The sequence below is a fragment of the Gekko japonicus genome, unplaced genomic scaffold, assembly GCF_001447785.1.
Source record: "Gekko japonicus isolate JY-2015 unplaced genomic scaffold, Gekko_japonicus_V1.1 scaffold175, whole genome shotgun sequence".
Classification (NCBI taxonomy): domain Eukaryota; kingdom Metazoa; phylum Chordata; class Lepidosauria; order Squamata; family Gekkonidae; genus Gekko; species Gekko japonicus.
The window spans coordinates 757,862-783,209 of record NW_015166425.1 but is presented as its reverse complement, the minus strand read 5'-3'; the positions used below and the strand labels follow the sequence as shown (position 1 = coordinate 783,209).

The 25,348-nt window shown below is 50.6% G+C and overlaps 1 protein-coding gene across 1 annotated transcript in view; it reads left to right on the top strand.

The window, feature by feature from the left end:
* Positions 1 to 25,019, top strand: part of SLC27A3 (solute carrier family 27 (fatty acid transporter), member 3) — a 41,512-nt gene extending 16,493 nt beyond the window's left edge. The window contains exons 2-10 of the mRNA XM_015411722.1: positions 3,088 to 3,297; positions 9,245 to 9,403; positions 11,678 to 11,802; positions 12,125 to 12,319; positions 13,884 to 13,974; positions 15,222 to 15,420; positions 18,546 to 18,643; positions 21,034 to 21,164; positions 24,417 to 25,019. Of these exons, the coding sequence (XP_015267208.1) occupies positions 3,088 to 3,297; positions 9,245 to 9,403; positions 11,678 to 11,802; positions 12,125 to 12,319; positions 13,884 to 13,974; positions 15,222 to 15,420; positions 18,546 to 18,643; positions 21,034 to 21,164; positions 24,417 to 24,593 (1,385 nt within the window). The 3' untranslated portion in view covers positions 24,594 to 25,019. The remainder of the gene's footprint in view (positions 1 to 3,087; positions 3,298 to 9,244; positions 9,404 to 11,677; positions 11,803 to 12,124; positions 12,320 to 13,883; positions 13,975 to 15,221; positions 15,421 to 18,545; positions 18,644 to 21,033; positions 21,165 to 24,416) is intronic.
* The last annotated feature ends 329 nt before the right edge of the window (positions 25,020 to 25,348 follow it).

The window sequence follows — 25,348 nt, the reverse complement described above, 5'->3', positions numbered from 1 at the left end:
TACTTGAGTTGGAGTTTAAGGAAATAAAAAATAGTTTTCTAAGCAATCACTGGCAATGACAGGGGAAAAAATCTTTTTGTTTTAATAACCATTATAATGTAAACAGCCATTGCCAGGGATACGGTGTAAAAGAGGATGTAATGGACTGTATAGTATCTTAAAAAAATATATGATTTGTGTTGTTATCATGTGATATGCAAAATAAAAATATATTAAAAAAAAGAAGAAGGATCAGGTAGCTGGCGATGTGAAAGGCTTCTGCCTGAGACCCTGGAGAGTAGACAGTCCTGACCTTGACGGACCAGTGGTCTGATTCAGTAGAAGCGAGACAGAGGGAGCGTGCCTATTACTATCATTCTGCAAACGCTCCACTGGCTGTCCCTCCGTTACAGGGCTTAGTTTAAGGTGTTGGCTATCACGTGCAAGCCCTTCATGACCTTGGCCTCTCTTAGAGCCAGCTTGGTATAGTGGTTAGGAGCATGGACTCTAATCTGGGAGAACCGGGTTTGATTCCCTGCTCTTCCACGTGCAGTCGGTGGTGTGACCTTGAGTCAGTCACAAGTTCTCTCAGAGCTGTTCTCTCACGAGCGGTCCTCGAGAGAGCTCTCTCGGCCCCACCTACCTCACAGGGTGTCTGTTGTGGGGAGGGGAAGGAAAAGGAGATTGTAAGCTGCTATGAGACTCCTTCAGGTAGTAAAGGGCAGGGTATAAATCCAATCTCCTCCTCCTCCTCCTCTTCTTCTTAAGAACATAAGAAGCCAATGTTGGATCGGGCCAATGGCCCATCCAGTCCAACACTTTGTCACACAGTGGCCAAAAATACCAGGTGCCATCAGGAGGTCCATCAGTGGGGCCAGGACATTAGAGGCCCTCCCACTGTTGCCCCCCTCCCAGCACCAAGAAGAATACAGTGCATCCCTTGCCCCAGCCTGAGAGTTCCTATCTGTACCTTGTGGCTCATAGCCACTGATGGACCTCTGCTCCATATGCTTATCCAATTCCCTCTTGAAGCTGTCCATGCTTGTAGCTGCCACCACATCCTGTGGCAGAGAATTCCACGTGTTCATCACTCTTTGGGTGAAGGAGGACTTCCTTTTATCCATTCTAACCTGACCGCTCAGCAATATCGTGGAGTGCCCATGAGTTCTTGTCTTGTGAGAAAGGGAGAAAAGTCCTTCTTTCTCGACCTGCTCTGTCCCAGGCAGAATCTCGTAAACCTCGATCATGTCACCCCTCAGCCGTTGTTTCTCCAACCTAAAGAGCCCCAAGGGCTTTGACCTTTCTTCATAGGGAAAGTGGTTCAACCCTTTTATCATTCTCGTTGCCCTTTTCTGCACTTTTTCCAATGCTTTTTTGTTGTTCAGTTACACAGTCAAGTCCAACTCTTCGCAACCCCATGGACCAGATCCCGCCAGGCCCTTCTGTCTTCCGCCGTCCTCTGAAGCTTGCTCAGTTTCATGTTTGTTGCATCTATGACACTGTCTAACGATCTCATCCTTTGCCGTCCCCGTCTTCTTTGACCTTCAATCTTTCCCAGCATCAGGGTCTTCTCCGGTGAGTGCTCCTGTCTCATTTGGTGGCCAAAGTATTTGAGCTTCAGCTTCATTATCTGGCCTTCCAGGGAACAGTCAGGGTTGATTTCTTTTAGGATTGACTGATTTGATCTTGCAGTCCAAGGGACTCTCAATGCTATCCTTTTTGACGTGTGGTGACCAGAACTGTACATGGTACTCCAAATGAGGTTGCACTATCGATTTATACAGGGGCCATTCTTCTTCTCAAGACAGCCGCTTTCCCTGTGCCCAACCACAACTACTTGGCTCATACGAATAATATTAATTAATTAATAGAAGGCAGCTTCATGTTGTCCACAGCATGGCTCTTAAGCATCGGCTGAACACTAGACATTGGTCTTTTTAGACACATCCCAAACCCTCGTGACGCTTAGCTCCCCATATCTTACCCCAGATATGGGGCATCCCCTACCAGATCTGTCTGGATCCTGTGGATCGGTTCCACAGATGATAGCACCTCCCCCAGTTCTTGCATCAAGCAAAGGCTCCTTTGCGTCAGAGGACGGTATAGCCATTGGGAGAACAGATCTCCATGATCCCATGTGGGGGGCTTTGGATCAGAAACACATGAAGCTGCCGCATACTGAATCAGACCCTCCATCCATCAAGGTCAGTCTTGTCTACTCAGACTGGCAGTGGCTCTCCAGGGTCTCAGGTGGGAGGTCCTTCACGTCACCTCCTGCCTGGTCCTTTTAACTGGAGATGTCGGGGATTGAACCTGGGAGGGCTTCTGGTGTTCTGGCCCTTCTGGTGGACCTCCTGGTGGCCCCTGGGGTTTTGGCCACTGTGTGACACAGAGTGTTGGTCTGGATGGGCCACTGGCCTGATCCATCAAGGCTTCTCTTATGCCTGAGACAGTGATTCTCTGTATTCTTGGTGCTTGGGGGGGGGGGGGGAAAGGGGGGGGGGGTTGGTTGGATGGGCGATTGGCCTGATCCAACCTTGGCTTCTCTTATGTTCTTATATGGAGCAGGGGTCCATCAGTGACTATTAGCCACAAGGTCTAGAGGGAACACTCTGTCTGGGGCAAGTGATGCTCTGTATTCTTGGTGCTTGGGGGGTGCAACAGTGGGAGGGCTTCTGGAGTCCTGGCCCCGCTGGTGGACCTCCTGATGGCGTCTGGGGTTTGGCCGCTGTGTGACACAGAATGTTGGACTAGACGGGCCATTGGCCTGATCCAACCTTGGCTTCTCTTATGTTCTTATACGGAGCAGGGGTCCATCAGTGGCTATTAGCCACAAGGTATAGATGGAACACTCTGTCTGGGGCAGTGATTCTCAGTATTCTTGGTGCTTGGGGGGAGGCAACAGTGGGGGGGGCTTCTGGGGTTCTGGCCCCGCTGGTGGACTTCCTGGTGGCACCTGGTATTTTTGGCCACTGTGTGACACAGACTGTTGGGCCTGATCCAACATGGCTTCTCTCATGTTCTCATAAGAAGTGACTTCTCTGGGTTCTGTCTGCAAGGTCCAAAACGAGCCCCGCCACTTACTGGCTCTGCTCTCTGTCTCTGCAGATCTTTTCGAGGCTGTGGAACCCATCCTCCCCGACTTGGAGGAGATGAGCATCGCGGTCTGGGTGCTGGGGAAGGGGCCCTACCCTCCCGGGGTGACCGGTCTCGATGACTTGCTGGAGAAGGCTTCTGATGAGCCAGTGCCCGACGATCTCTCCACCCCCAGAGACCTCTCGGACACCTGCCTGTACATCTTCACCTCTGGGACCACAGGTAACATCTTGCGCAGCTGCTGGTTGGCCAGAAATGACCAACATGGCTGATGTCTGTGCGCTCCCTCTCTCTCTCTCACCAGCCCTTTCCGCACTTAGACCTCACCCCGGGATTTCTCTGTGTTCGACTTGCGGCCATATACCTTGCTGTTATCTCTGTTTATCTGTTGTTTTCTGCACTAATTTTGTCCCGCTCCAGTTTGCTTGCCTGCCCCGGGGTTATAAATTCTGCATTGCGAACAGTAAACTCGGGTTTAGTGTCCTAGGTGTGGCGGGAAAAGAGCGGGCGGGGATCAAAACCAAGTTAAAAATTCTACACGTAAACCTGTACCGGGGCCACTCTGGATTGAGGGAAAGCCCACAGCAAAACAGGATCTGCGTTTCCCCCGGGGCGACGGCAGTCTGCACCTGGGGTGACTACAATGTAATGCAGAATTGACAAAAAAAACCGGGATAAAAATAGGGGTGAACTCAAGTGTAGTGCAGAATAGCTAGTAGGAGATAGTGTTGAACCAGGTTTAAAGGTCTAGTGTGGAAAGGCTCTCTCTCTCTCTCCCCCCACCCTCTCTCTCCAACTCAAGAGTAAAGCTATTTCCTGAACTAAATCACTTCACACTGTGGTCGTGTGTGCGAGTTACTTCAGTGCTAGTCCCTGCTCATAGAATAGCTGCATACTGGGGAAGGTGAAAGCGCTTAACATGCTGCTTTTCTACATGTGAGAAGTATTGGTGTTTCCTATGGAATTGGCTTGAATAGTGCCAACCACACACACACACCCGGCTTGCATTGTTACAGTCCTGGAAAAGCTCTACTATCCAGTGTGGTTCAGTGGTTAAATTGCGGCCTCTAATCTGGAGAACTGGGTTTAATCCCCTGCTCTTCCATGTGAAGCATGCTGGGTGACCTTGGGTCAGTCACAAGTTCTCTTAGAAATCCAGGGCTGACTTATCCATTAGGCCCAGTAGGCCCAGTTACGCGCCAATGTTCCCTCTAAACTGTGGAGCCTTCTGAGCAAAAATTCTACTTTGTGAGCTACTGCCATTAAAGTTGTGAGCAAGCAACTTGGCTACTGCATAAATTAGTTTGCTCTGGAGCCATCCTTCCTGAGCTAAGACAAAAAGGTGTGAGCCGGAGGTTAAAAATCTGTGAGCTAGCTCACACTAACTCAGCTTAGAGGGAACACTGGTTATGCCCTGACCTGGATAGTCCATGCTAGCCAGATCCTGTCAGATCTCGGAAGCTTAGTGCGGTCAGCCTTGGCTTGTATCTAGATGGGTGACCTCCAAGGAATACCAGTCGTGACGCAGAGTCAGGGAGTGGCAAACCACCTCTTGAAACATCTCTTGCCTTAAAAACAAGTTTAGCTCACCACCTAGTGGCATGTAATGCCTAAAGAGCTAGAACTTCTGGCTGCCAGACAATCTTCGGTTCTCCTGGCTATACTACACACAATAGCAAAGACCATCAGAAAACAACTGTGAGCTGAATTACCCGCAAAAATATATACAAAAGGAGACTTCAATAAGGTGAAATGCACATGTCATCAAGAATGAACCTATACATATAATCCATCCTAGGAAAATACAGAAGCCCACAGGATCCATGAAAGGAAAATAAAAAGTCCGGAGTAGATGTGCAACACTTTTCCTAGGTAGTATTCAGTGTTTCAAACTTCTGGTCCTTCCTCAGGAACAAAGAACAACTACAGGAAGTCTCATTCCATTTCCTTATAGGACAATACTATTCAGTTTCTTTATGGGCCAGGTCTCCTAAGCTTTAGTGAGCTGCTTCTGTGTAACAGGACCCAACATGCCTCTCCTGGCTGTACTACACACAATGCCATACAATAATTATAATTATTAGTAGGCACAGTGTGTAGGGCCCACCATACTTTTTGGGGCCCGCAGAAATGTTTTCATTTCTTTTAAAATCAGAAGGAAGAAAACCCAAACTTCTAGGGTCAAAGAAAATCAGACTCGAGCCGCAGAGTTTTGCCCAAAATCCAGAGTGCTCCCCCCAAACATCACCGACCCGCCCAAGTCACTTCAAGGTGACACAGGCCCACACACACAAAAAAAATCTATTACATTTTGCCTAAAACAGAAAAAAAAAAGTTGAAGTGTTTAAATGTATATCAAAACTAATTTTAAATTTTGATATTGCTGTTGTCCTGGGGCAGAATGTTAGGGTTGGAAGGGACCTTGCAGGTCATCTCGTCCAACCCCCTGCACTCTGCAGGAGCACAGCCAAAAGAGAGCCCTACAATATATCCGAAAGATGGTTGTCCAGCCTCCACTTGAAAACATCCAGCGAAGGAGCATCCACCACCTCCCGAGGCCGTCTGTTCCGCTGCTCAACCACTCTTACAGTTAGGAAGTTTCTCCTGATATTTACCCGGTATCGACTCCCTTGTAATTTCCACCCATTAGATCTAGTCTTGCAATCCAGAGCAAGGGAGAATAGATCCGCTCCATCTTCTACATGACGGCCCTTCAAATACTTGAAGACTGCAATCCTGTCCCCTCTAAGCCTTCTCTTTCCCAGGCTAAACAGACCCAACTCTTACAGCCTTTCCTCGAAAGACTTTGGTATGCAGCACTTTAAATCTTGCCAATGCTTGTGAAAACGTCTTGAGCTTTGCCCCCCACGTTCAACTGCTGCCCCCACTTTACTGATATGCGACTGAGGCAGAGATGGGGGACGCAAGTGGTGAGCTTTGGACCACTGGCTGCATCCGATTCTCCGAAGAGCCTCCATTCCCGGCAGCTTTGCCGATGCTTCCTCTCCACGCTGAATCATCGCTTCAATCCTGTTGATTTCTTTAAAACATTTATAACCCTGTCTGTCTGCCAGGCAACTGGGACCCAAGGCAAGTAATCGTCAGGTTTGTTTGTTTTAATTTGGCTCTCTGGAAAGCACAGGCCACTGCAAATTTTATGAGCACAAAGATGTGATCAAAGAGCGATGCGTTGCTTGAATTCCTAGATAACTCAGGAGGCAGGTAAGGAAATTCCCATAATGACTAACAAGGCCTCTCTGTTTCTACGATGAGCGGTGGCCATTCCAAAGAAGAACATCCTCTGAATCCGCTTTGATTTAATGTGTTTTTGCCTGGAATAACCAGTGTGAAGTCCTGTGAAATGCAGCTGGGGTGGTGTTGTGGTTAGAGCAGGGATCCCCAACATTTTTGAGACTGCGGGCATATTTGGAATCCTGACATGGCACGTTGGGTACGACAACAAAATGGCTGACATAGAGAAGAAGAGAAGAGATTGGATTTATACCCCACCCTTCATTCGGAGCCTCAGTGTGGCTTACAAACTCCTTTCCCTTCCCCTCCCCACAACAGACACCCTGTGAGGTAGGTGGGACTGAGAGAGCTCTTTCAAGGATTGCCTTTGAGGAAACAGCTCTGAGAGAACTTGTGACTGACCCAAGGTCACCCAGCTGGCTGCATGTGGAAGCGAGGGGAATCAAACCCTGTTCTCCCAGATTAGAGTCCACCGCTCTTAACCACTACACCAAACTGGCTCTCACTGGAGGCTACAAAATGATTGCCATGGCTTAATTTCAGTAACACAGTGTAGATTCTTGTGCTGTGGTGGCAGCTGCTAAAAAAAAAATTTTTTTTTAATCTGCACAGACAACCAAATCTTCAGTAGTCAATCCAAAGCCCTACCTGGCCCCAGCTACTTTCCAAAAACACTTGGTGGGCACCAGTAAAGGTGTCAGTGGGTGCCGTCATGCCCAAACTCCTGGGTTAGAGTGATGGGCTAGGATCGGGGAGGTAACGGGTAAAGGTTTCCCTTGCTCGGAAGCCAGTCGAATCCAACTCTAGGGATGCCGTGCTCATCTCCGTTTCCAAGCCGAAGAGCCACCGCTGTCCGAAGACGTTTCCACGGTCCTGTGGCCGGCATGATTAGACGCCAAGGTGCACGGAACGCTGTTACCTTCCCATTGAAGTGGTACCTATTTATCTACTTGCAACTTCTTGCCTTTAAACTGCTAGGTTGGCAGGAGCTGGGGCCAGAGACAGGAGCTCACTCCGTCACGCGGCACCCGGGTTTCGAACTGCTGCACTACTGACCTTCCAGTCTGCAGTTCAGCGTCTTAACCACTTGAGGCACCAGAGACCCAGGATTGGGGAGACCCGAGTTCAAATCCGCATTCTGCCACAGAGCTTATTTGGTGACTTTGGGGAAGTCGCAGTCTCCCAGTCCACGCTACCTCACAGGTGGTTGTGGGGATAAATGGAGGAGACAGAGACCCATCTGTACCACCCTGAGCCCCTTTACTCATTTACATGTTTATTTATATCTCACTTTTCCTCCCAATGGAGACTCAAAGTGGTTTAGAGCCAGTTTGGTGTAGTGGTTGAGTGCATGGACTCTAATTTGGGAGAACCGGGTTTGATTCCCCACTCCTCCACTCGCACCTGGCTGGATGACCTTGGGCAAGCCGTAGTTCTGTCAAGAGCTGTTCTTGAAAAAGAGCAGTTTTTGTCAGAGCTCTTTCGGTCCCGCCTGCCTCACAGGGTGTCTGTTGTGGGGAGGGGAAGGGAAAGGAGTTTGTAAGCAGCTCTGAGACACCTTCGGGTAGTGAAGGGCAGGGTGTAAATCCAATCTCTTCTTCTTCTTCTTTTACCTCACAGGGTGTCTGTTGTGGGGAGGGGAAGGGAAAGGAGTTTGTAAGCCGCTCTGAGACACCTTCGGGTAGTGAAGGGCAGGGTGTAAATCCAATCTCTTCTTCTTCTTCTTTAACCTCACAGGGTGTCTGTTGTGGGGAGGGGAAGGGAAAGGAGTTTGTAAGCCGCTCTGAGACACCTTTGGGTAGTGAGGGGCGGGGTATAAATCCAATCTCTTCTCTTCTTCTTACAATACGGAAGGATGAAGGATAGAGGATGAATCTATCACTCTGGTATAAGTTACTCCCATAAGAGCCAGGAATCTAATTCTTGGTTGATTCTCTGATTCAGAAGAAGGACGGCAATATATCACGCCCCATCCCATGTTTAAGAACAGCACTGAGCCTTTGTATAGCACCTCCGTGTATTCAATGAGCATTGCATCCATGCAACAGCCCTGTAAAGTAGGCTAGCACTGTTATCCCCATATTGCGGCGATGGAAAGAGCCATCAGGTCACAGCCAACCAATGGAGACCCTGCAGGGTTTTCAAGGCAAGAGACGCACAGAGGTGGTTTGCCCTTGCCTGCCTCTGCGCAGCAACCCCGGACTTCCTTGGTGGTCTCCCATCCAAAGACTAACCACAGCCAATGCTGCTTAGCTTCCGAGATCTGACTAGATCAGCCTATCGTGGGCCGTCCAGGCCAGGGCACCCCCACATTTGTAGGTGAGGGGAAAGTTCACACTGACAGAGTGTGGCTTGCCAGTTTGGTGTAGTGGTCTGAGAGAGCCAGTTTGATGTAGTGGTTAAGAGCAGCGGACTCTAATCTGGGAGAACCGGGTTTGATTCCCCACCGCTCCACATGCAGCCACCTGGGTGATCTTGGGTCAGTCACAAGTTCTCTCAGAGCTGTTATCTCAAGAGCAGTCTCTCTCAGGCCCACCGACCTCAGAGGGTGTCTGTTGTGGGGACGGGAAGGGAAGGAGATTGTAAGCCGCTCTGAGACTCCTTCGGGTAGTGAAATGCGGGGTATAAAAACCCAACTCTTCTTCTTGCCTCAGGCTATCAAACAAGTTTTTCACTGTGCCAGGATTTGGACCTTCGTGTCCCCTCTCTTCCCATGTCACAGCTGAAGTCCACTGTGGCCCTTTCAGAATAGGCTTGTGCAGTGGAGAATTCTCTCCAAACACCTCTTAAACTGTCTGAAATCAGAACCTCACAGCGTTTCAGTTCCTGAAACGCTGGATTTTTGGGGCAAAGAAGGAAGGCGAAAAATGGATCGACTCTGTTTCATCTGAGGGGCTTCTCTCTCTCTCTCTTCCAGGACTCCCGAAGGCTGCTCGCATCAGCCACATGAAATGCATCTTGTGCTTGAGGTTCTATCACCTGGTAGGTGGGACCAGCTCCGACATCATCTATGTCGCCCTGCCCCTCTACCACTTGGCGGGGGCCCTCCTGGGGATCCTTGGCACCTTTGGCTTGGGTGAGTCTGGTGCCTGCCGGGGCATTCTAGTTCTTTTGTGCTGGGGCGTGCGGGTAATTATTCGCAGGGAGGGGGGAGACTGCGAGGATGCACCGGCCAGTTTTGCAGGCTTCTGTTAATTAAATTCAACAGCGGGAGTTCCCAGTCTTTTTGAGCCGGCAGATTACTTTGGGATTCGGACACAGTATGAGAGGAACAGGCACAAAATTGCTGTTGCAGCTTATCATAAGAACATTAGAAGAGGCCTGCTGGATCAGACCAGTGAGGGTCCATCTAGTCCAGCATCCCGTCTCACACAGTGGCCTCAACCAGTTCCTCTGGAAGGCCAACAATAGGGCAGAGAGGCCGAGGCCTTCCCCTCAGGAGAGCCCCGCTGGATCAGACCAGTGAGGGACCATCTAGTCCAGCATCCCGTCTCACACAGTGGCCTCAGCCCCTTCCTCTGGAAGGCCAACAACAGGGCAGAGAGGCCTTCCCCTCAGGAGAGCCCTGCTGGATCAGACCAGTGAGGGACCATCTAGTCCAGCATCCCGTTTCACACAGTGGCCTCAACCAGTTCCTCTGGAGGGCCAACAACAGGGCAGAGAGGCCGAGGCCTTCCCCTCATAAGAACATCAGAAGAGCCCTGCTGGATCAGACCAGTGAGGGTTCATCTAGTCCAGCATCCCGTCTCACACAGTGGCCTCAGCCCCTTCCTCTGGAAGGCCAACAACAGGGCAGAGAGGCCTTCCCCTCAGGAGAGCCTTGCTGGATCAGACCAGTGAGGGACCATCTAGTCCAGCATCCCGTCTCACACAGTGGCCTCAGCCCCTTCCTCTGGAAGGCCAACAACAGGGCAGAGAGGCCTTCCCCTCAGGAGAGCCTTGCTGGATCAGACCAGTGAGGGTTCATCTAGTCCAGCATCCCGTTTCACACAGTGGCCTCAACCAGTTCCTCTGGAGGTCCAGCAACAGGGCAGAGAGGCCGAGGCCTTCCCCTCATAAGAACATCAGAAGAGCCCTGCAGGATCAGACCAGTGAGGGTTCATCTAGTCCAGCATCCCGTTTCACACAGTGGCCTCAACCAGTTCCTCTGGAGGTCCAGCAACAGGGCAGAGAGGCCAAGGCCTTCCCTTCATAAAAACATCAGAAGAGCCCTGCTGGATCAGACCAGTGAGGGTCCATCTAGTCCGGCATCCCGTCTCACACAGCAGCATCAACCAGTTCCTCTGAAGGGCCAACAACAGGGCAGAGAGGCCGAGGCCTTCCCTTCATAAAAACATCAGAAGAGCCCTGCTGGATCAGACCATTGAGGGTCCATCTAGTCCAGCATCCTGCCTCTCACAGTGGCCTCAGCTAGTTCCTCTCGAGGGCCAACAACAGGGCAGAGAGGCCGAGGCCTTCCCCTCATAAGAACATCAGAAGAGCCCTGCTGGATCAGACCAGTGAGGGTCCCTCTAGTCCAGCATCCCGTCTCACACAGTGGCCTCAACCAATTCCTCTTGAGAGCCGACAACAGGGCAGAGAGGCTGAGGTCTTCTCCTGATGTTGCCTTCTGGCTCTGTGATTCAGTGGTTAACTGCCTACAAATGTGAAGGTTCCCCTCAGTCTGTGTACAAAATGGGAAACAAACAACCCTGAAACCTAGGATCAAGAATCAAAAAACGTAAGCTAAACTGAATAGAGGGCCAACAATTAAAACTTAATATATATATATAATCTGTAAAAATGCATGTACTTGTTTGTAAAGGATTAAAAAAATATAGGGACCCAATTACACCTTACATAAAAAATTCCAAAATCATATATGTACACAAAGGCCAATGGACTTGACCTGACGCGTTTCGGCCTGTCAGGGCCTTCTTCAGAGCGCAAACACCACGAGGAGCAAATTGGCTTCTACCACAATACATCATACAATACAATTATACAACACAAATACAAAATGGACCAGAAAAGAATTGTTCCAAAGTGAAATTGCGAGGCATAGAATACAAGTATAAATGAGGACTCCCAAGAGCCCATCATATGTCAAATGATGTTTCACTGATAATAATTTCTGGTCCAGAAGGCGCCTTTCAATAATTGTTTAGTTCAAGCCAAAGTCTCCTCAGAAAGATCATTCCAAAGTCTCCTCAGAAAGATCATCCCAAAGTCTCCTCAGAAGGATCATCCCAAAGTCTCCTCAGAAGGATCATCCCAAAGTCTCCTCAGAAAGATCATCCCAAAGTCTCCTCAGAAAGATCATCCCAAAGGGCGAGAGGCTGGCCATTCATGGTGCTTTGTTCCTTCCCAGGTGCCACCTGCGTGCTGAAGAAGAAATTCTCGGCCAGTCAGTTTTGGCCCGACTGCCGGCACTACGGCGTGACCGTCTTCCAGTACATCGGAGAGCTTTGCCGCTACCTGGTGAAACAGCCTCAGGTTAGCACGGGGAAGGCTCCCCCTCTGTCGGCCCACGGGCGGGATGACCTTGGGAAGCCCTCTGGAGCAAGCGCGCTTCGGCCCAGACCGAACCACTTTTTCGTGTTTTATCTGTTTAAACTGTTGACTTCCCATCAGATAAGATAGTCATCGGAGACCCTGTTCTGAGTGCCTCCCCCTTCTTTGGAAGCTAGGAGGGCATCTGTAGGAGACAGGGCCTTTTCAGTGCTTGCCCCTCCTCCATGAAACTCCCATGCAAGGGACAGAGCAGCGGTCTCCCTTCTTGGCTCTCAACCTGTCCTTTCTCCTCCACCCCCTTCAGAGTCCCCAGGACCGGGAGCACAGCTTACGGATGGCGGTCGGGAGCGGACTGCGGGCAGACGTCTGGCGCGAGTTCCTCCGCCGCTTTGGGGACCTGCGCATTGTGGAGACGTACGGCATGACGGAGGGCAGCGTGAGCTTCTTCAACGTCACAGGGACCGTAGGCGCTGTGGGGCGGGCCTCTTGGCTCTATAAGGTGAGGATTGAGCCGAAAATGGCCAGAGGAGCACAGAACTGAACTTTGGGGGGGGGGGGTCAGGTGAAGGGAAGAGATTGTCTGCCTGAGACCCAAGGGGGCTGCTCCTGGCTGATGTGAACCAGTAGACGGGAACGCATAAGAACATGAGAGAAGCCAATGTTGGATCAGGCCAATGGCCCACCCTTTTGGGACGTGAGCCCCTTAAAGCAAGGGTGTCGAACTCATTTGTTATGAGGGCCGGATCTGACATAAACGAGACCTTGTTGGGTGGGGCCATGCGTGTCATAAAATGTAATGCCAGGTAGCGGACATATAAACTTTATAAAGGAAACAAACACAAAGGGTTTTTTTTAACTTAAAATAAAAACATGCTTAAACCATTAGCACTCTCGCAATATTTTGTTTACTTAACAGTGTCTGATAACTGACACCTCTTGCTCTGAATCATTGCATCAAAATGTCTGCGCAGTTGCAGTCTTGAGTATGCTGTTCAGGTGTGTATCTGTAAGCTGCAAACCTACAATGATGCAGCAGCAGAACTGGAAGAAGAAGCAGAAGACAGCCAGTTCTACTGCAGGCCTGATAGAAGACCTCCGGGGGCCTAATCCGGCCCCCGGGCAGCACGTTCGACACCCCTGGCTTAGAGGGAGCACTGTCTGGGACTGGGACCCAGGACTTTTCCTGTGGGGGGGACCCCTCAGTCCCCCTGAGTTCTTTCATTGGTTGGGTGGAGACTGGTAAGGGACTGAATCTAGTATAGAGAGAGACAGTGGCTCTTAAACAAAGCTCAGTTTATTCCACTATACACTCTTAAGACAAAAAAACACTTTGTAGCATTTCGATCTCAATATTCAGCATAGCATTTCAGTATTCAACATAGACTGTTTCAACCTAATACTTGAAATAATGCACTGGTATAAAACTCAGAATGTTCTGGACTAGCCACCAAGGTATTCATGTGGAGCTGTTGATGGTCAGCCCCCTAACCCTTCGTAAACCAGATAGATAGATAGATAGATAGATAGATAGATGATAGATGATAGAAGATAGATGATAGAAGATAGATAGATAGATAGATAGATAGATAGATAGATAGATAGATAGATAGATAGATAGATAGATCTCAGACCTGTAGCTGCTAACGTACAAACTGACATACCTATCACATAGGACTACCATCAATGTGACGCAAGCCCAACTAGAACTGAACCAGTGTACCAACCCAAATCCCTTCCCCTTCTCTCTCTGGTGAGAGCCAGTTTGGTGTAGTGGTTAGGAGTGCGGACTCTAGTCTGGGAGAACCAGGTTTGATCGCCCACTCCTCCACTTGCACCTGGCTGGATGACCTTGGGCAAGCCATAGTTCTGGCACAGCTGTCCTTGAAAAAGAGCCATTTGTGTCAGAGTTCTCTCAGCCCCACCTACCTCACAGGGTGTCTGTGGTGGGGAGGGGAAGGGGAAGGAGTTTGTAAGCCGCTCTGAGACTCCTTCAGGTAGTGAAGGGCGGGATATAAATCCAATCTTATATCATTATCATCAATTCTCACCTCTGTCCTTGTCAGCGTTTGTTCCCATTCGAGTTGCTTTGTTACGATGTCCTCCAGGGCATTCCAGTAAGAGACAAGGCCGGTCGGTGCCAGCGCGTGGAAACTGGTGAGCGGGATTTGACTTTGGGGATATTCTGATGGGCTACTCTGCCTCTTTCCCCCCTAGTACGGGGCTCCCCAGCGTGATGCCCATGGGCCCTGGGGCACCCACTGACACCATTCTTAGCACCCATCAAGATTTTTTAGAAAGTGAGCAGGGCCAGATGGGGCAGAGCCAGTTTGGTGTAGTGGTTAGGAACGGCGGACTCTAATCTGGAGAACCGGGTTGGATTCCCCACTCCTCCACTTGCACCTGGCTGGATGACCTTGGGCCAATCACAAGTTCTCTTGGAGCTGTTCTCTCAAGGGCAGTTCTCGAAAGAGCTCTCTCAGCCCCACCTACCTCACAGGGTGTCTGTTGTGTTTATTTATTTTATTTATTTATTTATGTTTGGATTTATACCCCGCCCTTCCCCGAAGGCTCAGGGCAGCTTACGGGGGCACTATGTGCCAAGATTATAACAATAAAACATATAATATAAAACAATAAATTACAGTAAAATACAGTAACAAGTTTACAATATAAGTTTACAAGTTTAACCAAGATGGGTAGCTCTTAACCTCCATGGTAGCTTTTAATCTTCATGGTAGCTTGAGGGGAAGGGGAAAGGAAGGAAATTGGTAGGGTTGAGGGGAAGGGAAGGAAATTGTAAGCCGCTCTGAGATTCCAAGTGAAGGGCAGGATATAAATCCAATCTCTTCCTCCTCCTCCTCTTCTGGAGAACTGGGTTCGATTCCCTACTCCTCCATGTGCAGCCAGCTGGGTGACCTTGGGCCAGTCACAGTTCTCTCAGAGCTGTTCTCTCAAGGGCAGTTCTCTCAGATCTCTCAGCCCCACCTACCTTACAGGGTGCCTGTTGTGGGGAGGGGAAGGGGAAGGAGATTGTAAGCTGCTCTGAGTCTCCTTCGGGTAGTGAAGGGCAGGGTATAAATCAAATCCCTCTTCCTCCTCCTCCTCCTCCTCCTTCCCTAGCAAGGCTTCTGCCAGCCACTGGAAATTTGATTGGCTGTGCAGGTTATTAAAAACATTGCTTTGGCAAAAGCGCCTGCCCCGCCACAAGGATTTTCACTGCGTGACTGAGGGTGCGCTCTGGCAGCCGTTTTGGGGCCAGCTCCACCTTCTGTGGCAGCCATTTTGAGGCTGCGCCCACAATTTTGTGTCAGGCTTCCAACGGTGCTCACAGGCTGGAAGGGGTTGGGGGACAACTGCGCTCATAGTTCCAGCACCAGTATGATTCACTGCCTTCTTCCCAGGGGAACCAGGGCTTCTGGTCGCACCTGTGACCCCCATGACGCCGTTCCAGGGGTACGCCGGAGGGCGTGAGCTGACGGAAGCCAAACTCCTCCGCAACGTTTTTGCCGACGGCGATTCCTTCTTCAACACCGGCGACCTGATGTTACGGGACTCTCGTGGCTTCATCTACTTCTGGGACCGCACCGGAGACACTTTCAGGTATGAGAAAGGGCAGAGAACCGCCTCTTTGGTGGAGTGGTTAAGTGCACAGACTCTAAGAGCCAGTTTGGTGTAGTGGTTAAGTGCGCGGACTCTAATCTGGGAGAACCGGGTTTGGTTCCCCACTCCTCCACTCGCACCTGCTGATGTGACCTTGGGTCAGTCACAAGCTCTGGCACAGCTGTCCTTGAAAAAGAGCAGTTTGTGTCAGAGTTCTCTCAGCCCCACCCACCTCACAGGGTGTCTGTTGTGGGGAGGGGAAGGGAGAGGAGTTTGTAAGCCGCTCTGAGACTCCAAGTGAAGGGCGGGGTAGAAATCCCATCTCTTCTTCTTCTTTTACCTCACAGGGTGTCTGTTGTGGGGAGGGGAAGGGAATAGGGTTGCCAGCCTCCAAGTGGGGCCTGGGGATCTCCCGCTTTTACCACTGATCCCCAGCCGACAGAGATCAGCTCCCCTGGAGAAAATGGCTGCTTTGAAGGGTGGACTCTATGGCATTGTACTCTTCTTCTCTTCTTCTTTGGGTAGTTTTTTTGGGGGGCAAATATAGGGCTCTTTCTGTAGCAGGAACTCCTTTGCATATTAGGCGACACACCCCTAATGTAGCCAATCCTCCAAGCGCTTGCAGTAGCCCCTGTAAGAAGAGCTCTGTAAGCTCTTGGAGGATTGGCTACATGAGGGGTGTGTCGCCTAATATGCTGAGGAGTTCCTGCTACAAAAAGAGCCCTAATATTATTACTATTTCTTAAATTAGATTCACTAGGCTGCCCTCTACTAGAAGTAGGGCTCAGGGTGGCTTACAACAAACGTACAAAATGCTTTAAATTAAAGTCAAGATTAAAACCACCTAAAAGAAGATAAATCCAGAGGTCATTTCGGGGGGGATCGCAGTTCCCCCGGGTGAGGTACAAGGGGGCGGGCCACCTGACGAAGCCCCGCCCCCTGCCTCCGGCCGGCCCTCATTCAGCCAGGAGGAGGCAGGAGAAGAGGGAGGGTAAGTTGCGTCCTCTCTGCCTCTCCCCACCCCTGCCTGCCTGGGGCCAGGGAGGGCCTTCGCGGGGCTTCCTTGCACTCCCGCCGGCCTTGCAGGTCCACCGCCGGGCCCCTCATGGGATGCTTTTAAATACTGGGAAATGCACCTGAATGGCTAACAGCAACAAATACAGATCTGACCACTGGAGGGCGCTCTTGACCAAAGAGAGCGGTTGCCAGAGAGACTGGGCTGGGAGGGGGGGACTTTTTGGAGTGCGTTTCCATTCGGAAAGGAAGGAAGACCCAAAGACGAGGGCCCCCCCCCAAAAAAAAAATATTCAAAAGATGCTACAAAATTAGGTCTGCCGAAGCCCCGTTTGTTGTGACCAGTGGACGTGAGTAATTATTTTTTTTTAAGCAGCAATGGTGAAACCCCAAAGAACACCTCCTATGGACGAAAAACCAAGCTTTTTAAACCATAAAAATATATTTGAAGACCCCTTTTTGCCACAGTGCAGGCATGCATGACGAGACTGATTTACAAACTCTGCACTGATCAAAGAGGCGACATAAAAAAAACATCCCGCTGGTTTAAGTTCAAAAAGAGCATCCTCTTCTTTTTGTGTATGCTGAGCCCAGAGGGGTTAGATGTATTAAATTAATTTAAAATAAGCACGCTAACCCTTTCTGTGCAGTATTAGGGCTTTCTTCTCCTTCCTGAACACTGAGGAATTTTATTTTTTTTAAAGATCCACACTTCGAAAAACCCCATTGTATTAATAAATTTAAGGAGCAAAAGTCGCTCTCTCTCTCTTTGTCTAAAGTTCGGATCAAACATCTGTATGGTGCCTTTCCCTGTTTCTTAAATAAGTACCCCCTGCTCATTTCTTACCTCTTGCATGAGGAGTGTTCCTTTGAAGAGCTTACCTGCTTCATATGTGGGACAGAGGATGGAGCTGGAGGGGGGGGGGAGACTGCTACCCCCTTGTTTGTTTATTTATTTATTATTATATTTTTATCCCCCCCCACAAATGGGCTCAGAGCAGCTAACAGACAAGGGCACCATGTGCCAAGTATAAAACACATTAAAACACATTAAAACCTCGCATTTTATCAAAATTAAAGTGCTCAGTGATGTTAATATTAATCATTTAGTCAAATCAGTCTAGTCAAGATGGTGATCACGCAGGGCTCTTTTTGTAGAAAAAGCCCAGCAGGAACTCATTAGCATATTGGGCCACACCCCTGACAGCACAGCTCATTAGCACATTAGGCCACGACCACATGTTACCAGAAGTGTGGTAATCCGGCCACACCCACCTTTTGCTTCTTATTCTGTTTACCTTGTTTGTTGTCAAAACTCAGGGCCTTTTTTTGTAGCAGGAACTCCTTGCATGTTAGGCCACACACCCCTCATGTAGCCAATCCTAATGGGTTCCTGCTGTTGGGTGTGGCCTATTATGCTAATGAGTTCCTGATGGGTGTGGCCAACTTGGGAGCCAGCCGGAACTTTGTTCCTGTGCGTTCCTGCCCAAAAATAGCCTTGGTGATCAATAGATGTTACCCAAGCCCGAAACAGCAGTACCGCTCCATCAGAATACTGTAACTCGATCTTAGAGTGGGCCATCGATCTTATAATGGGCCATCCCAATGCTCCGTATTCCCATGAGGCAATTGGTGGTGGTGGCAGCGGTGGCTCCTAATTAAAAGCCTGGCGGAAGAGCTCCGTCTTGCAGGCCCTGCGGAACTGTGAAAGGTCCCGCAGGGCCCTGATCTCCTCTGGGAGCTCGTTCCACCAGGTCGGAGCCGCCACTGAAAAGGCCCTGGCCCTGGTTGCCACAAGCCTGGCCTCCCAGATGGGGAACCGCTCCCCACCAGTGTTCCCTCTAAGTTGAGTCAGTGTGAGCTAGCTCACAGCCTTTTAGCCTCCGGCTCACGCATTTTTGTCTTAGCTCAGGAAGGACGGCTCCGGAGCAAACTGATTCACGCAGCAGCCAAATTGCTGGCTCACAGCTTTTCATGCCAGCAGCTCACAAAGCGGAATTTTTCCTCGCAAGACCCCAACAGCTTAGAGGGAGCCTTGCATGTAGTTACCACATTCCCGTGACCACCCTTTTGTCACCTTCCCCTAATCCTGCGTCCTCCTTTTCCTCCAGGTGGAAGGGTGAGAACGTTGCCACGACGGAAGTGGGTGAGACCCTGGCTACCCTGGAGAGCTTTCAGGACGTCACCGTCTACGGCGTTACCGTTCCAGGTGAAGGGGCAGAGCACGTCTGAAATGGCTGGGGAGCAGATGAGGCCCGATACGGTCAATGCTGCCAACTGCCCCCCCCCCCGGGGGGGACTCAGTATTACCCCTGAAGCAGTATCCGTTCCCACCTCCACCTTCTTCGCTCCTGTCCAGGTGGAAAGGGACCGCCTTTCCCCATATGTTCCCCCGCGAGCACTACAGTCGGGGACCCAATACCTCCTGGCAATGCCAGGTTCCAGGCTGGCCACTACCAGGGACAGGGCTTTTTCGGTGGCGGCTCCTACCTGGTGGAACGAGCTCCCGGAGGAGATCCGGGACCTTGCACAGTTCTGCAGGGCCTGTAAGACGGAGCTCTTCCGCCAGGCGTATGAGTAGGAGCCGCCGCTACCATCATTACCATCATAACCTGGCCCTGGAAGAGAGAACACCAGTGTTTCCCGGAACAGACGACGCTGAGTTGGCAGAGCAGTTGCAATATGCCATCTTGTGGAAGATCAGAGCATTTTTGTTAACAATATTGTGATTGTAATGTTTTATATTTGATACTGGCCTATGCCTGATTGTAAGCCACCCTGAGCCCGCGCAGCGGGGAGGGCGGGGTATAAATCAAATAAATAAATAAATAAACGTAGGCAAAGGGCTCTGTTTCAGGCTTGCTCCCGCAGGGCAAGAGAAGCCATGCACAAAGGGCTCTTGAACCCCTGTCCTCCCTAGCGTGGACAGTAACGACTTCGCCAGGGTTGTCATATGTGTAAGTCTCTCAGCTGCTTGCTCCCTCTGACCTGGATCTTGGCTCACGCAGAGCAGGAAGCAACCAAGTGAAATTCAATTATGAGAGCTGTGCCAAAGCCTCCATTGCTGTTTATACTGGGGATGGAGGGGGTTAGAGAGCCCTTTGCCTGAATCGGGGGATGGAAGTGATTAGTGAGCCCTTTGGCCTGGGCTGGGGAATGGAGAGTGTTAGAGACTGGACTGGGGACAGAGGAGCATCAGAGAGCAAAACGTCAGGTTCTACAATGCCAAGACCACGGCCACACAGCCCGGAAAATCTAGAGCAACATCAGAGAGCCCTTTGCCTTAGACTGGGGAATGGGGTTTTTTTTTAGAACCCTGGGTAATGAAGGGGTTAGAGAGCCCTTTGCCTCGGATTGGGAACAGGGGGTATTAGAGAACCATTTGTCCTAGGCTGGAGACCACAGGGGCATCAGAGAGCCCTTGGCCCCGAACTGGGGACAGAGGGTGTTAGAGAGCCCTTTGCCTGGGTCTCGGCTCTCAAGCACATATTGCTCATTGTTTGCTCAGTTCAAAACGGGGTGCCTGGTTAAAAAATGCTTTGCTGACCCAGAACTCAAGGACAGATTCGTGTGTGCGTGTACGATATTATATTATGCAGTGATTCTCTGACATATGGGTGAGCTGCCTCGTTGGAAACGTTGCCTTTGTGATTATGCCGGATGAGTGTCTTCATTGTTTGTGTAGCGCAGCAGCAAAAAGGGGCTGTGAAGCAGGAAGTCTCCACTTCGCATCTTGCCTGCTATGAATTCTGGTGGCCTTTAGACCACAGGGCCGCGGGGGGGGGGGCACTTCTGCAATGTGGGGGAGGATTCGTGGTACTGGGTTGTTTGTGGATTGTCAACAAAATGTACATAAAGCACTATGCACCCCCCTACGTGAGCACCATACAATGCTAACTTGTTAATTAGATGATGATGATGTAGTGAGGTATTGTTAGGTATTTATAATAATGGGCTGCAGTGGCTCAGAGGTTAAGACGTCGAGCTGCAGACCGGAAGGTCAGTAGCTCGGCAGTTCGAGACCAGAGTGCCGCATGACGGAGTGAGCTCCCGTCTCTGGCCCCAGCTCCTGCCAACCTAGCAGTTCGAAAGCAAGAAACTGCAAGTAGATAAATAGGTACCACTTTGGTGGGAAGGTAACAGCATCCCGTGCGCCTCGGTGTTTAGTCATGCCGGCCACATGACCATGGAGAAGTCTTCGGACAGCGCTGGCTCTTCAGCTTGGAAACGGAGACGAGCACCGCAACCCTAGAGTCGGATTCGACCGGCTTTCGAGCAAGGGAAACCTTTACCTTTACCTATAATAATAGAAACATAGAACTAGAAGGGACCTCAGGTAGTCATCTAGCCCAAGCCCTTGCACAATGCATGACATTCACAACTGCCTTCTCCCCCGGTGACCCAGACTCTATGCCCAGAGTGATGCTGCTGATGCAGAAATTCAGCCCCATCTGCTAGTTTCGGCATTTGGCAACTCACCAGTAGAGGAAATGTACTCTGCGCGTACTCAGAGGTGTGCCTCATCTTTATTAGTGGGGAGCCCATTCCAGAGCTGAGCCCCCCCGGATTCACTCCTCCTCTTCTCCTTCCGTTCTCCAGGTCACGAAGGTCGGGCGGGCATGGCCACAGTGGTGCTGAGGCCCGGACGGGAGTTCAACGGGGCCGAGGTCTACGTGCACGTGACCGAGTTGTTGCCACCCTTCGCTCGGCCCCGCTTTCTGCGAATTCAGGTAACAAAGAAGAAGAGATTGGGTTTATGCCCCACCCTTCACTACCCAAGGGAGTCTCAGAGCGGCTTACAAACTCCTTCCCCTTCCCCTCCCCACAGCAGACACCCTGTGAGGTAGGTGGGGCTGAGAGAGCTCTTGACAGAAACTGCTCTTTTTCAAGGACAGCTCTGACAGAACTGCGGCTTGCCCAAGGTCATCCAGCAGGTGCAAGTGCAGGAGTGGGGAATCAAACCCGGTTCTCCCAGATTAGAGTCCGTGCACTTAACCACTACACCAGACTGGGTGGAGGAGGCGCGGCTGAAACAACGGGGGGGGAAATCCACCCTTGGAAGACCATACATGTTGGAAAACAGTAAAGTGTGCCGTTGCGTTGCAACCGACTCGTGGCGACCCTATGAAGTTCTCCATGAGAGAGCCAGTTTGGTGTGGTAGTTAAGAGCGGCGGATTCTAATCTGGAGAACCGGGTTTGATTCTCCACTCCTCCACATGCAGCCAGCTGGGTGACCTTGGGTTATTCACAAGTTCTCTCAGTGTTCTCTCAGCCCCCACCTACCTCACGGGGAATCTGTTACGGGGAGGGGAAGGGAAAGGCGATTGTAAGCCGCTCTGAGACTCCTTCAGGTAGTGAAGGGCGGGGTAGAAATCCAATCTCCTCCTCCTCCTCTTCTTCTCCTTCTCCTCCTCCTCCTCCTTCTCCTTCTTTTCCTTCTTCTTCTCATAGAATCATAGAATGTTAGAAGGGACCCTGCAGGTCATCTAGTCCAACCCCCTGCACTCTGCTTCTTCTCATAGGGCTTGGAAGAGCAGAGCAGAGCTGACTAGCCCCGGTCTTCCTTGGTGATCTCCCATTCAGACACTGACCCTGCTTCACTTGCGAGCTCAGATAACAGCAGGCTAATCTGGGCTGTTAGAAATAAAACGAGTTTTTATTCCTGCCAGTGCTCAGCCTGCACAGTGTGGGGTTCCAGATTATTAAATGGGTAGCCGTGTTCGTCTGTCGGTAGCAGCGGAAAAGAGCCAGAGCCCAGCAGCACCTAACCCAATCAGTGCTTTCGTGAGTTACCGCTCACTTCTTCAGATACCTCACCAGGTCGTTTGGCTAAATGCGGTGCCTTCCATGGAGGTAGATCGAGATGGGTACCCGCGTTCGTCTGTCTGTAGCAGCGGAAAAGAGCAAGAGTCCAGCAGCACCTTCAAGAATATAAAATAATATAAATGGTAACAGCCCAAGACACTAATAAACCGGAAAACAGGCTGACGCTCAGCGCTTAGGATGAAATGAAATACAATATCTCTACTGTATTTAATAATGTTAATTTATAATAGCTAATAATAACAACAATAACAACAACAACAATAATAATAATATGGAGCTGTGGTGGCTAAAGTGGTTAAGACGCTGAACTGCAGGCTGTGGAAGGTCAGTAGTTCAGCAGTTCGAGACCCAAGTGTGCCGCATGACGGAGTGAGCTCCCGTCTCTAGTTCCAGCTCCTGCCAACCTAGCAGTTCGAAAGCAAGAAATTGCAAGTAGATAAATAGGGACCACTTCGGTGGGAAGGGAACAGCGTTCCGTGTGCCTTGGTGTTTAGTCATGCCGTCCACATGACCACGGACACATCTTCGGACAGCGCTGGCTCTTCGGCTTTGAAACGGAGATGAGCACCGCAACCCTAGAGTCGGACTTGACTGGCTTTCGAGCCTTTACCTTTACTAATAACACTTCCACATCTGTTACATATTCTTTCTTCCATAAACACGCCAAAAGTACAGAAAATAGAAGTGGGTTGACGAAACTCCCCGGAGTTGATTTTCCGTTTCGTTCACAACTTCATCCGAACACACTGAAGCACCATGGTAGTCTCTCTTGAAACCCTACTACTCATAGTGTCTTCACATGATATTCCATGCCATGATTTCAAATACCTCATCCATTTTACTGGAGAGTCCTGTCCTGGGCATACAAACAAATCAAACCGGGGGTCGCTCTCCGGTAGCGGTGGTGGCGGTGGCGGTGGCAGCTCCAAAAGCCTGGCCGAAGGGCTCCGTTTTACAGGCCCTGCAGAACTGTAACAAGTTCCCGCAGGGCCCTGATCTCCTCCGGGAGCTCATTCCACCAGACCGGAGCCGCCGCGAGCCCGGCCTCCTTGACGTTCGGGAGGACCAGCCAGTTCTGGGTCCCTGGTCGCAGCGCTCTCTATTTCCTAAAAGCCTTCTTTAAAAAGAAAGTAGCTCACGAAAGAAAAGATCGGATGGCAGAATTTCCTTTTCTTGAAGAAACTGTATGCTCGGGAACTAGGACTGCTTGGAAGTTTTTGTGATAAGCATCTGAGTTCTGCAGTCCTGAGGATTGGTCTTAATTTCCCCAAAACAAAATGAGTCAATATACCGTTGCACCGGTCCGTTAAAGAGGGGCCTGTTGCTTTTCTCCATTTCCTTGCTATTTCTATCTTAAAGGTAAAGGTAAAGGTTCCCTTGCTCGAAAGCCAGTCGAATCCGACTAGGGTTGCGGTCCTCGTCTCCGTTTCCAAGCCGAAGAGCCAGCGTTGTCCGAAGACGTTTCCGTGGTCATGTGGCCGGCTTGACTAAACACCAAGGCGCACGGAACGCTGTTCCCTTCCCACTACTTGCAATGTCTTGCTTTCGAACTGCTAGCAATCGACAATAGAGTTGCTCTCGTGGTTTGTTTAGATTTATCGAAGTGACTCAGTGGGCCTTTTTCCGGAAGGATTACTTCAGGTCGTCGAGAGATTGTTGTGCCTGAGATTTCTTCTATTTGTGGAAGTACCTGATTCCAGAATTATCTTAACCACGGGGCAACTCCCAAAACAATGTAAATAATCTCCGTATAACCCACCGCCCTTCCAACACGTCTGTTTCACGCTGTTACGGTATTGAGAAATCCGTGCGGGTGTAAGATGCCATCTATTTAAAATTTTAAAGGCATTAAATTTAATTGTCAGACTCTTAGAATTAAGGCTAAGGGCTTTTCCAAGGGGTTTCCCAATCTTCTCTTTTTTATTCTACCCTCACAATCCCTTTGCCATTCTTTCTCTGCTGTCGTAGTATCCTTATTGAGCGTAAAGCTCAATCAATTGTAAATTTTAGGAAGCAACCCTTTGTGAGTTACTTCTGAGCCTGCAGAAACCACACCTCCGTGCCGACCTTCCCCCCCTCTGGTGTCCCTTAGAGGGGATATCTCCTGCGATCCTGCGACCGCCCCAGTGACGCGTCCTCTGTCCTTCCCCATCAGGACCACCTGGAGATGACGGAAACCTTCAAGCAGAAGAAGGTCCGCTTAGCGGCCGAAGGATTCGACCCGACACGGATCGCAGAGCCGATCTACTTCTTGGATGAGGCCGCCAAGGTGTATACGCCACTGACCTTGCCCACCTGGAAGGGAATCGTCGCGGGCGACATCCGGTTGTAACGTGCCCGGCCTTGCCGATACACCGAGCCCAGCGGGGACTCGCGTCCCAGCATGCCATGCTCCGAGGCGGAGGGATCCGTGCATGCTGGGAAGGTGTGGCCTCCCCCTGGCTCCGACAGCCTCAAAGGGCCGCCGCGTGCCTCTCTTTCTCCCAACACTTTCTGCCTCAGGGCGCCTGGATTCTGCTAGGCGTTCTTCCCGATTCGTGTCCAGGGTGGTCTTACTTTGGGAGGGGGCCGTGGCTCAGTGGTGTAGAGCATCTTCTTGGCGTGCAGAAGGTCCCAGGTCCAGTCCCCTGGCATGTCCAGCTGAAAGGATCAAGTATCAGGTGATGTTAAAGACCTGAGACGCTGCCAGTGTCCGTAGACAATGCTGATCTTGATAGACTGATGGTCTGATTCAGGGGTCATTTCGTAAAAAAAGAGGTGCAGGAGCTCATTAGCATAACTTATTTGCATATGCCGCGCCCCCTGGCATCACCGGGAGTGTGTCAGAAGGCAACACCCACCGCTCAGGCTCCACTGGACTGTTTTGGATTCGCTTTTGGGGGGGGGGGGGCGTTTAGATCTGTCCTCGCAGAGGAGGGAGAGCTTGTACCTGAATAAACCTTGGCCTTAAAGGTGCCGCTGGATTGTTTTGGGGCGGGGGAGCTCTGCAGCTTACCTGGCTGCTTCTTGCTCTGACTGAGGGCTGCTGGGAGCCGGGGGCGGGGCTTGTTGCATGTGCCCGCCCCCTGGGCTCTTTACTGCCAGAGC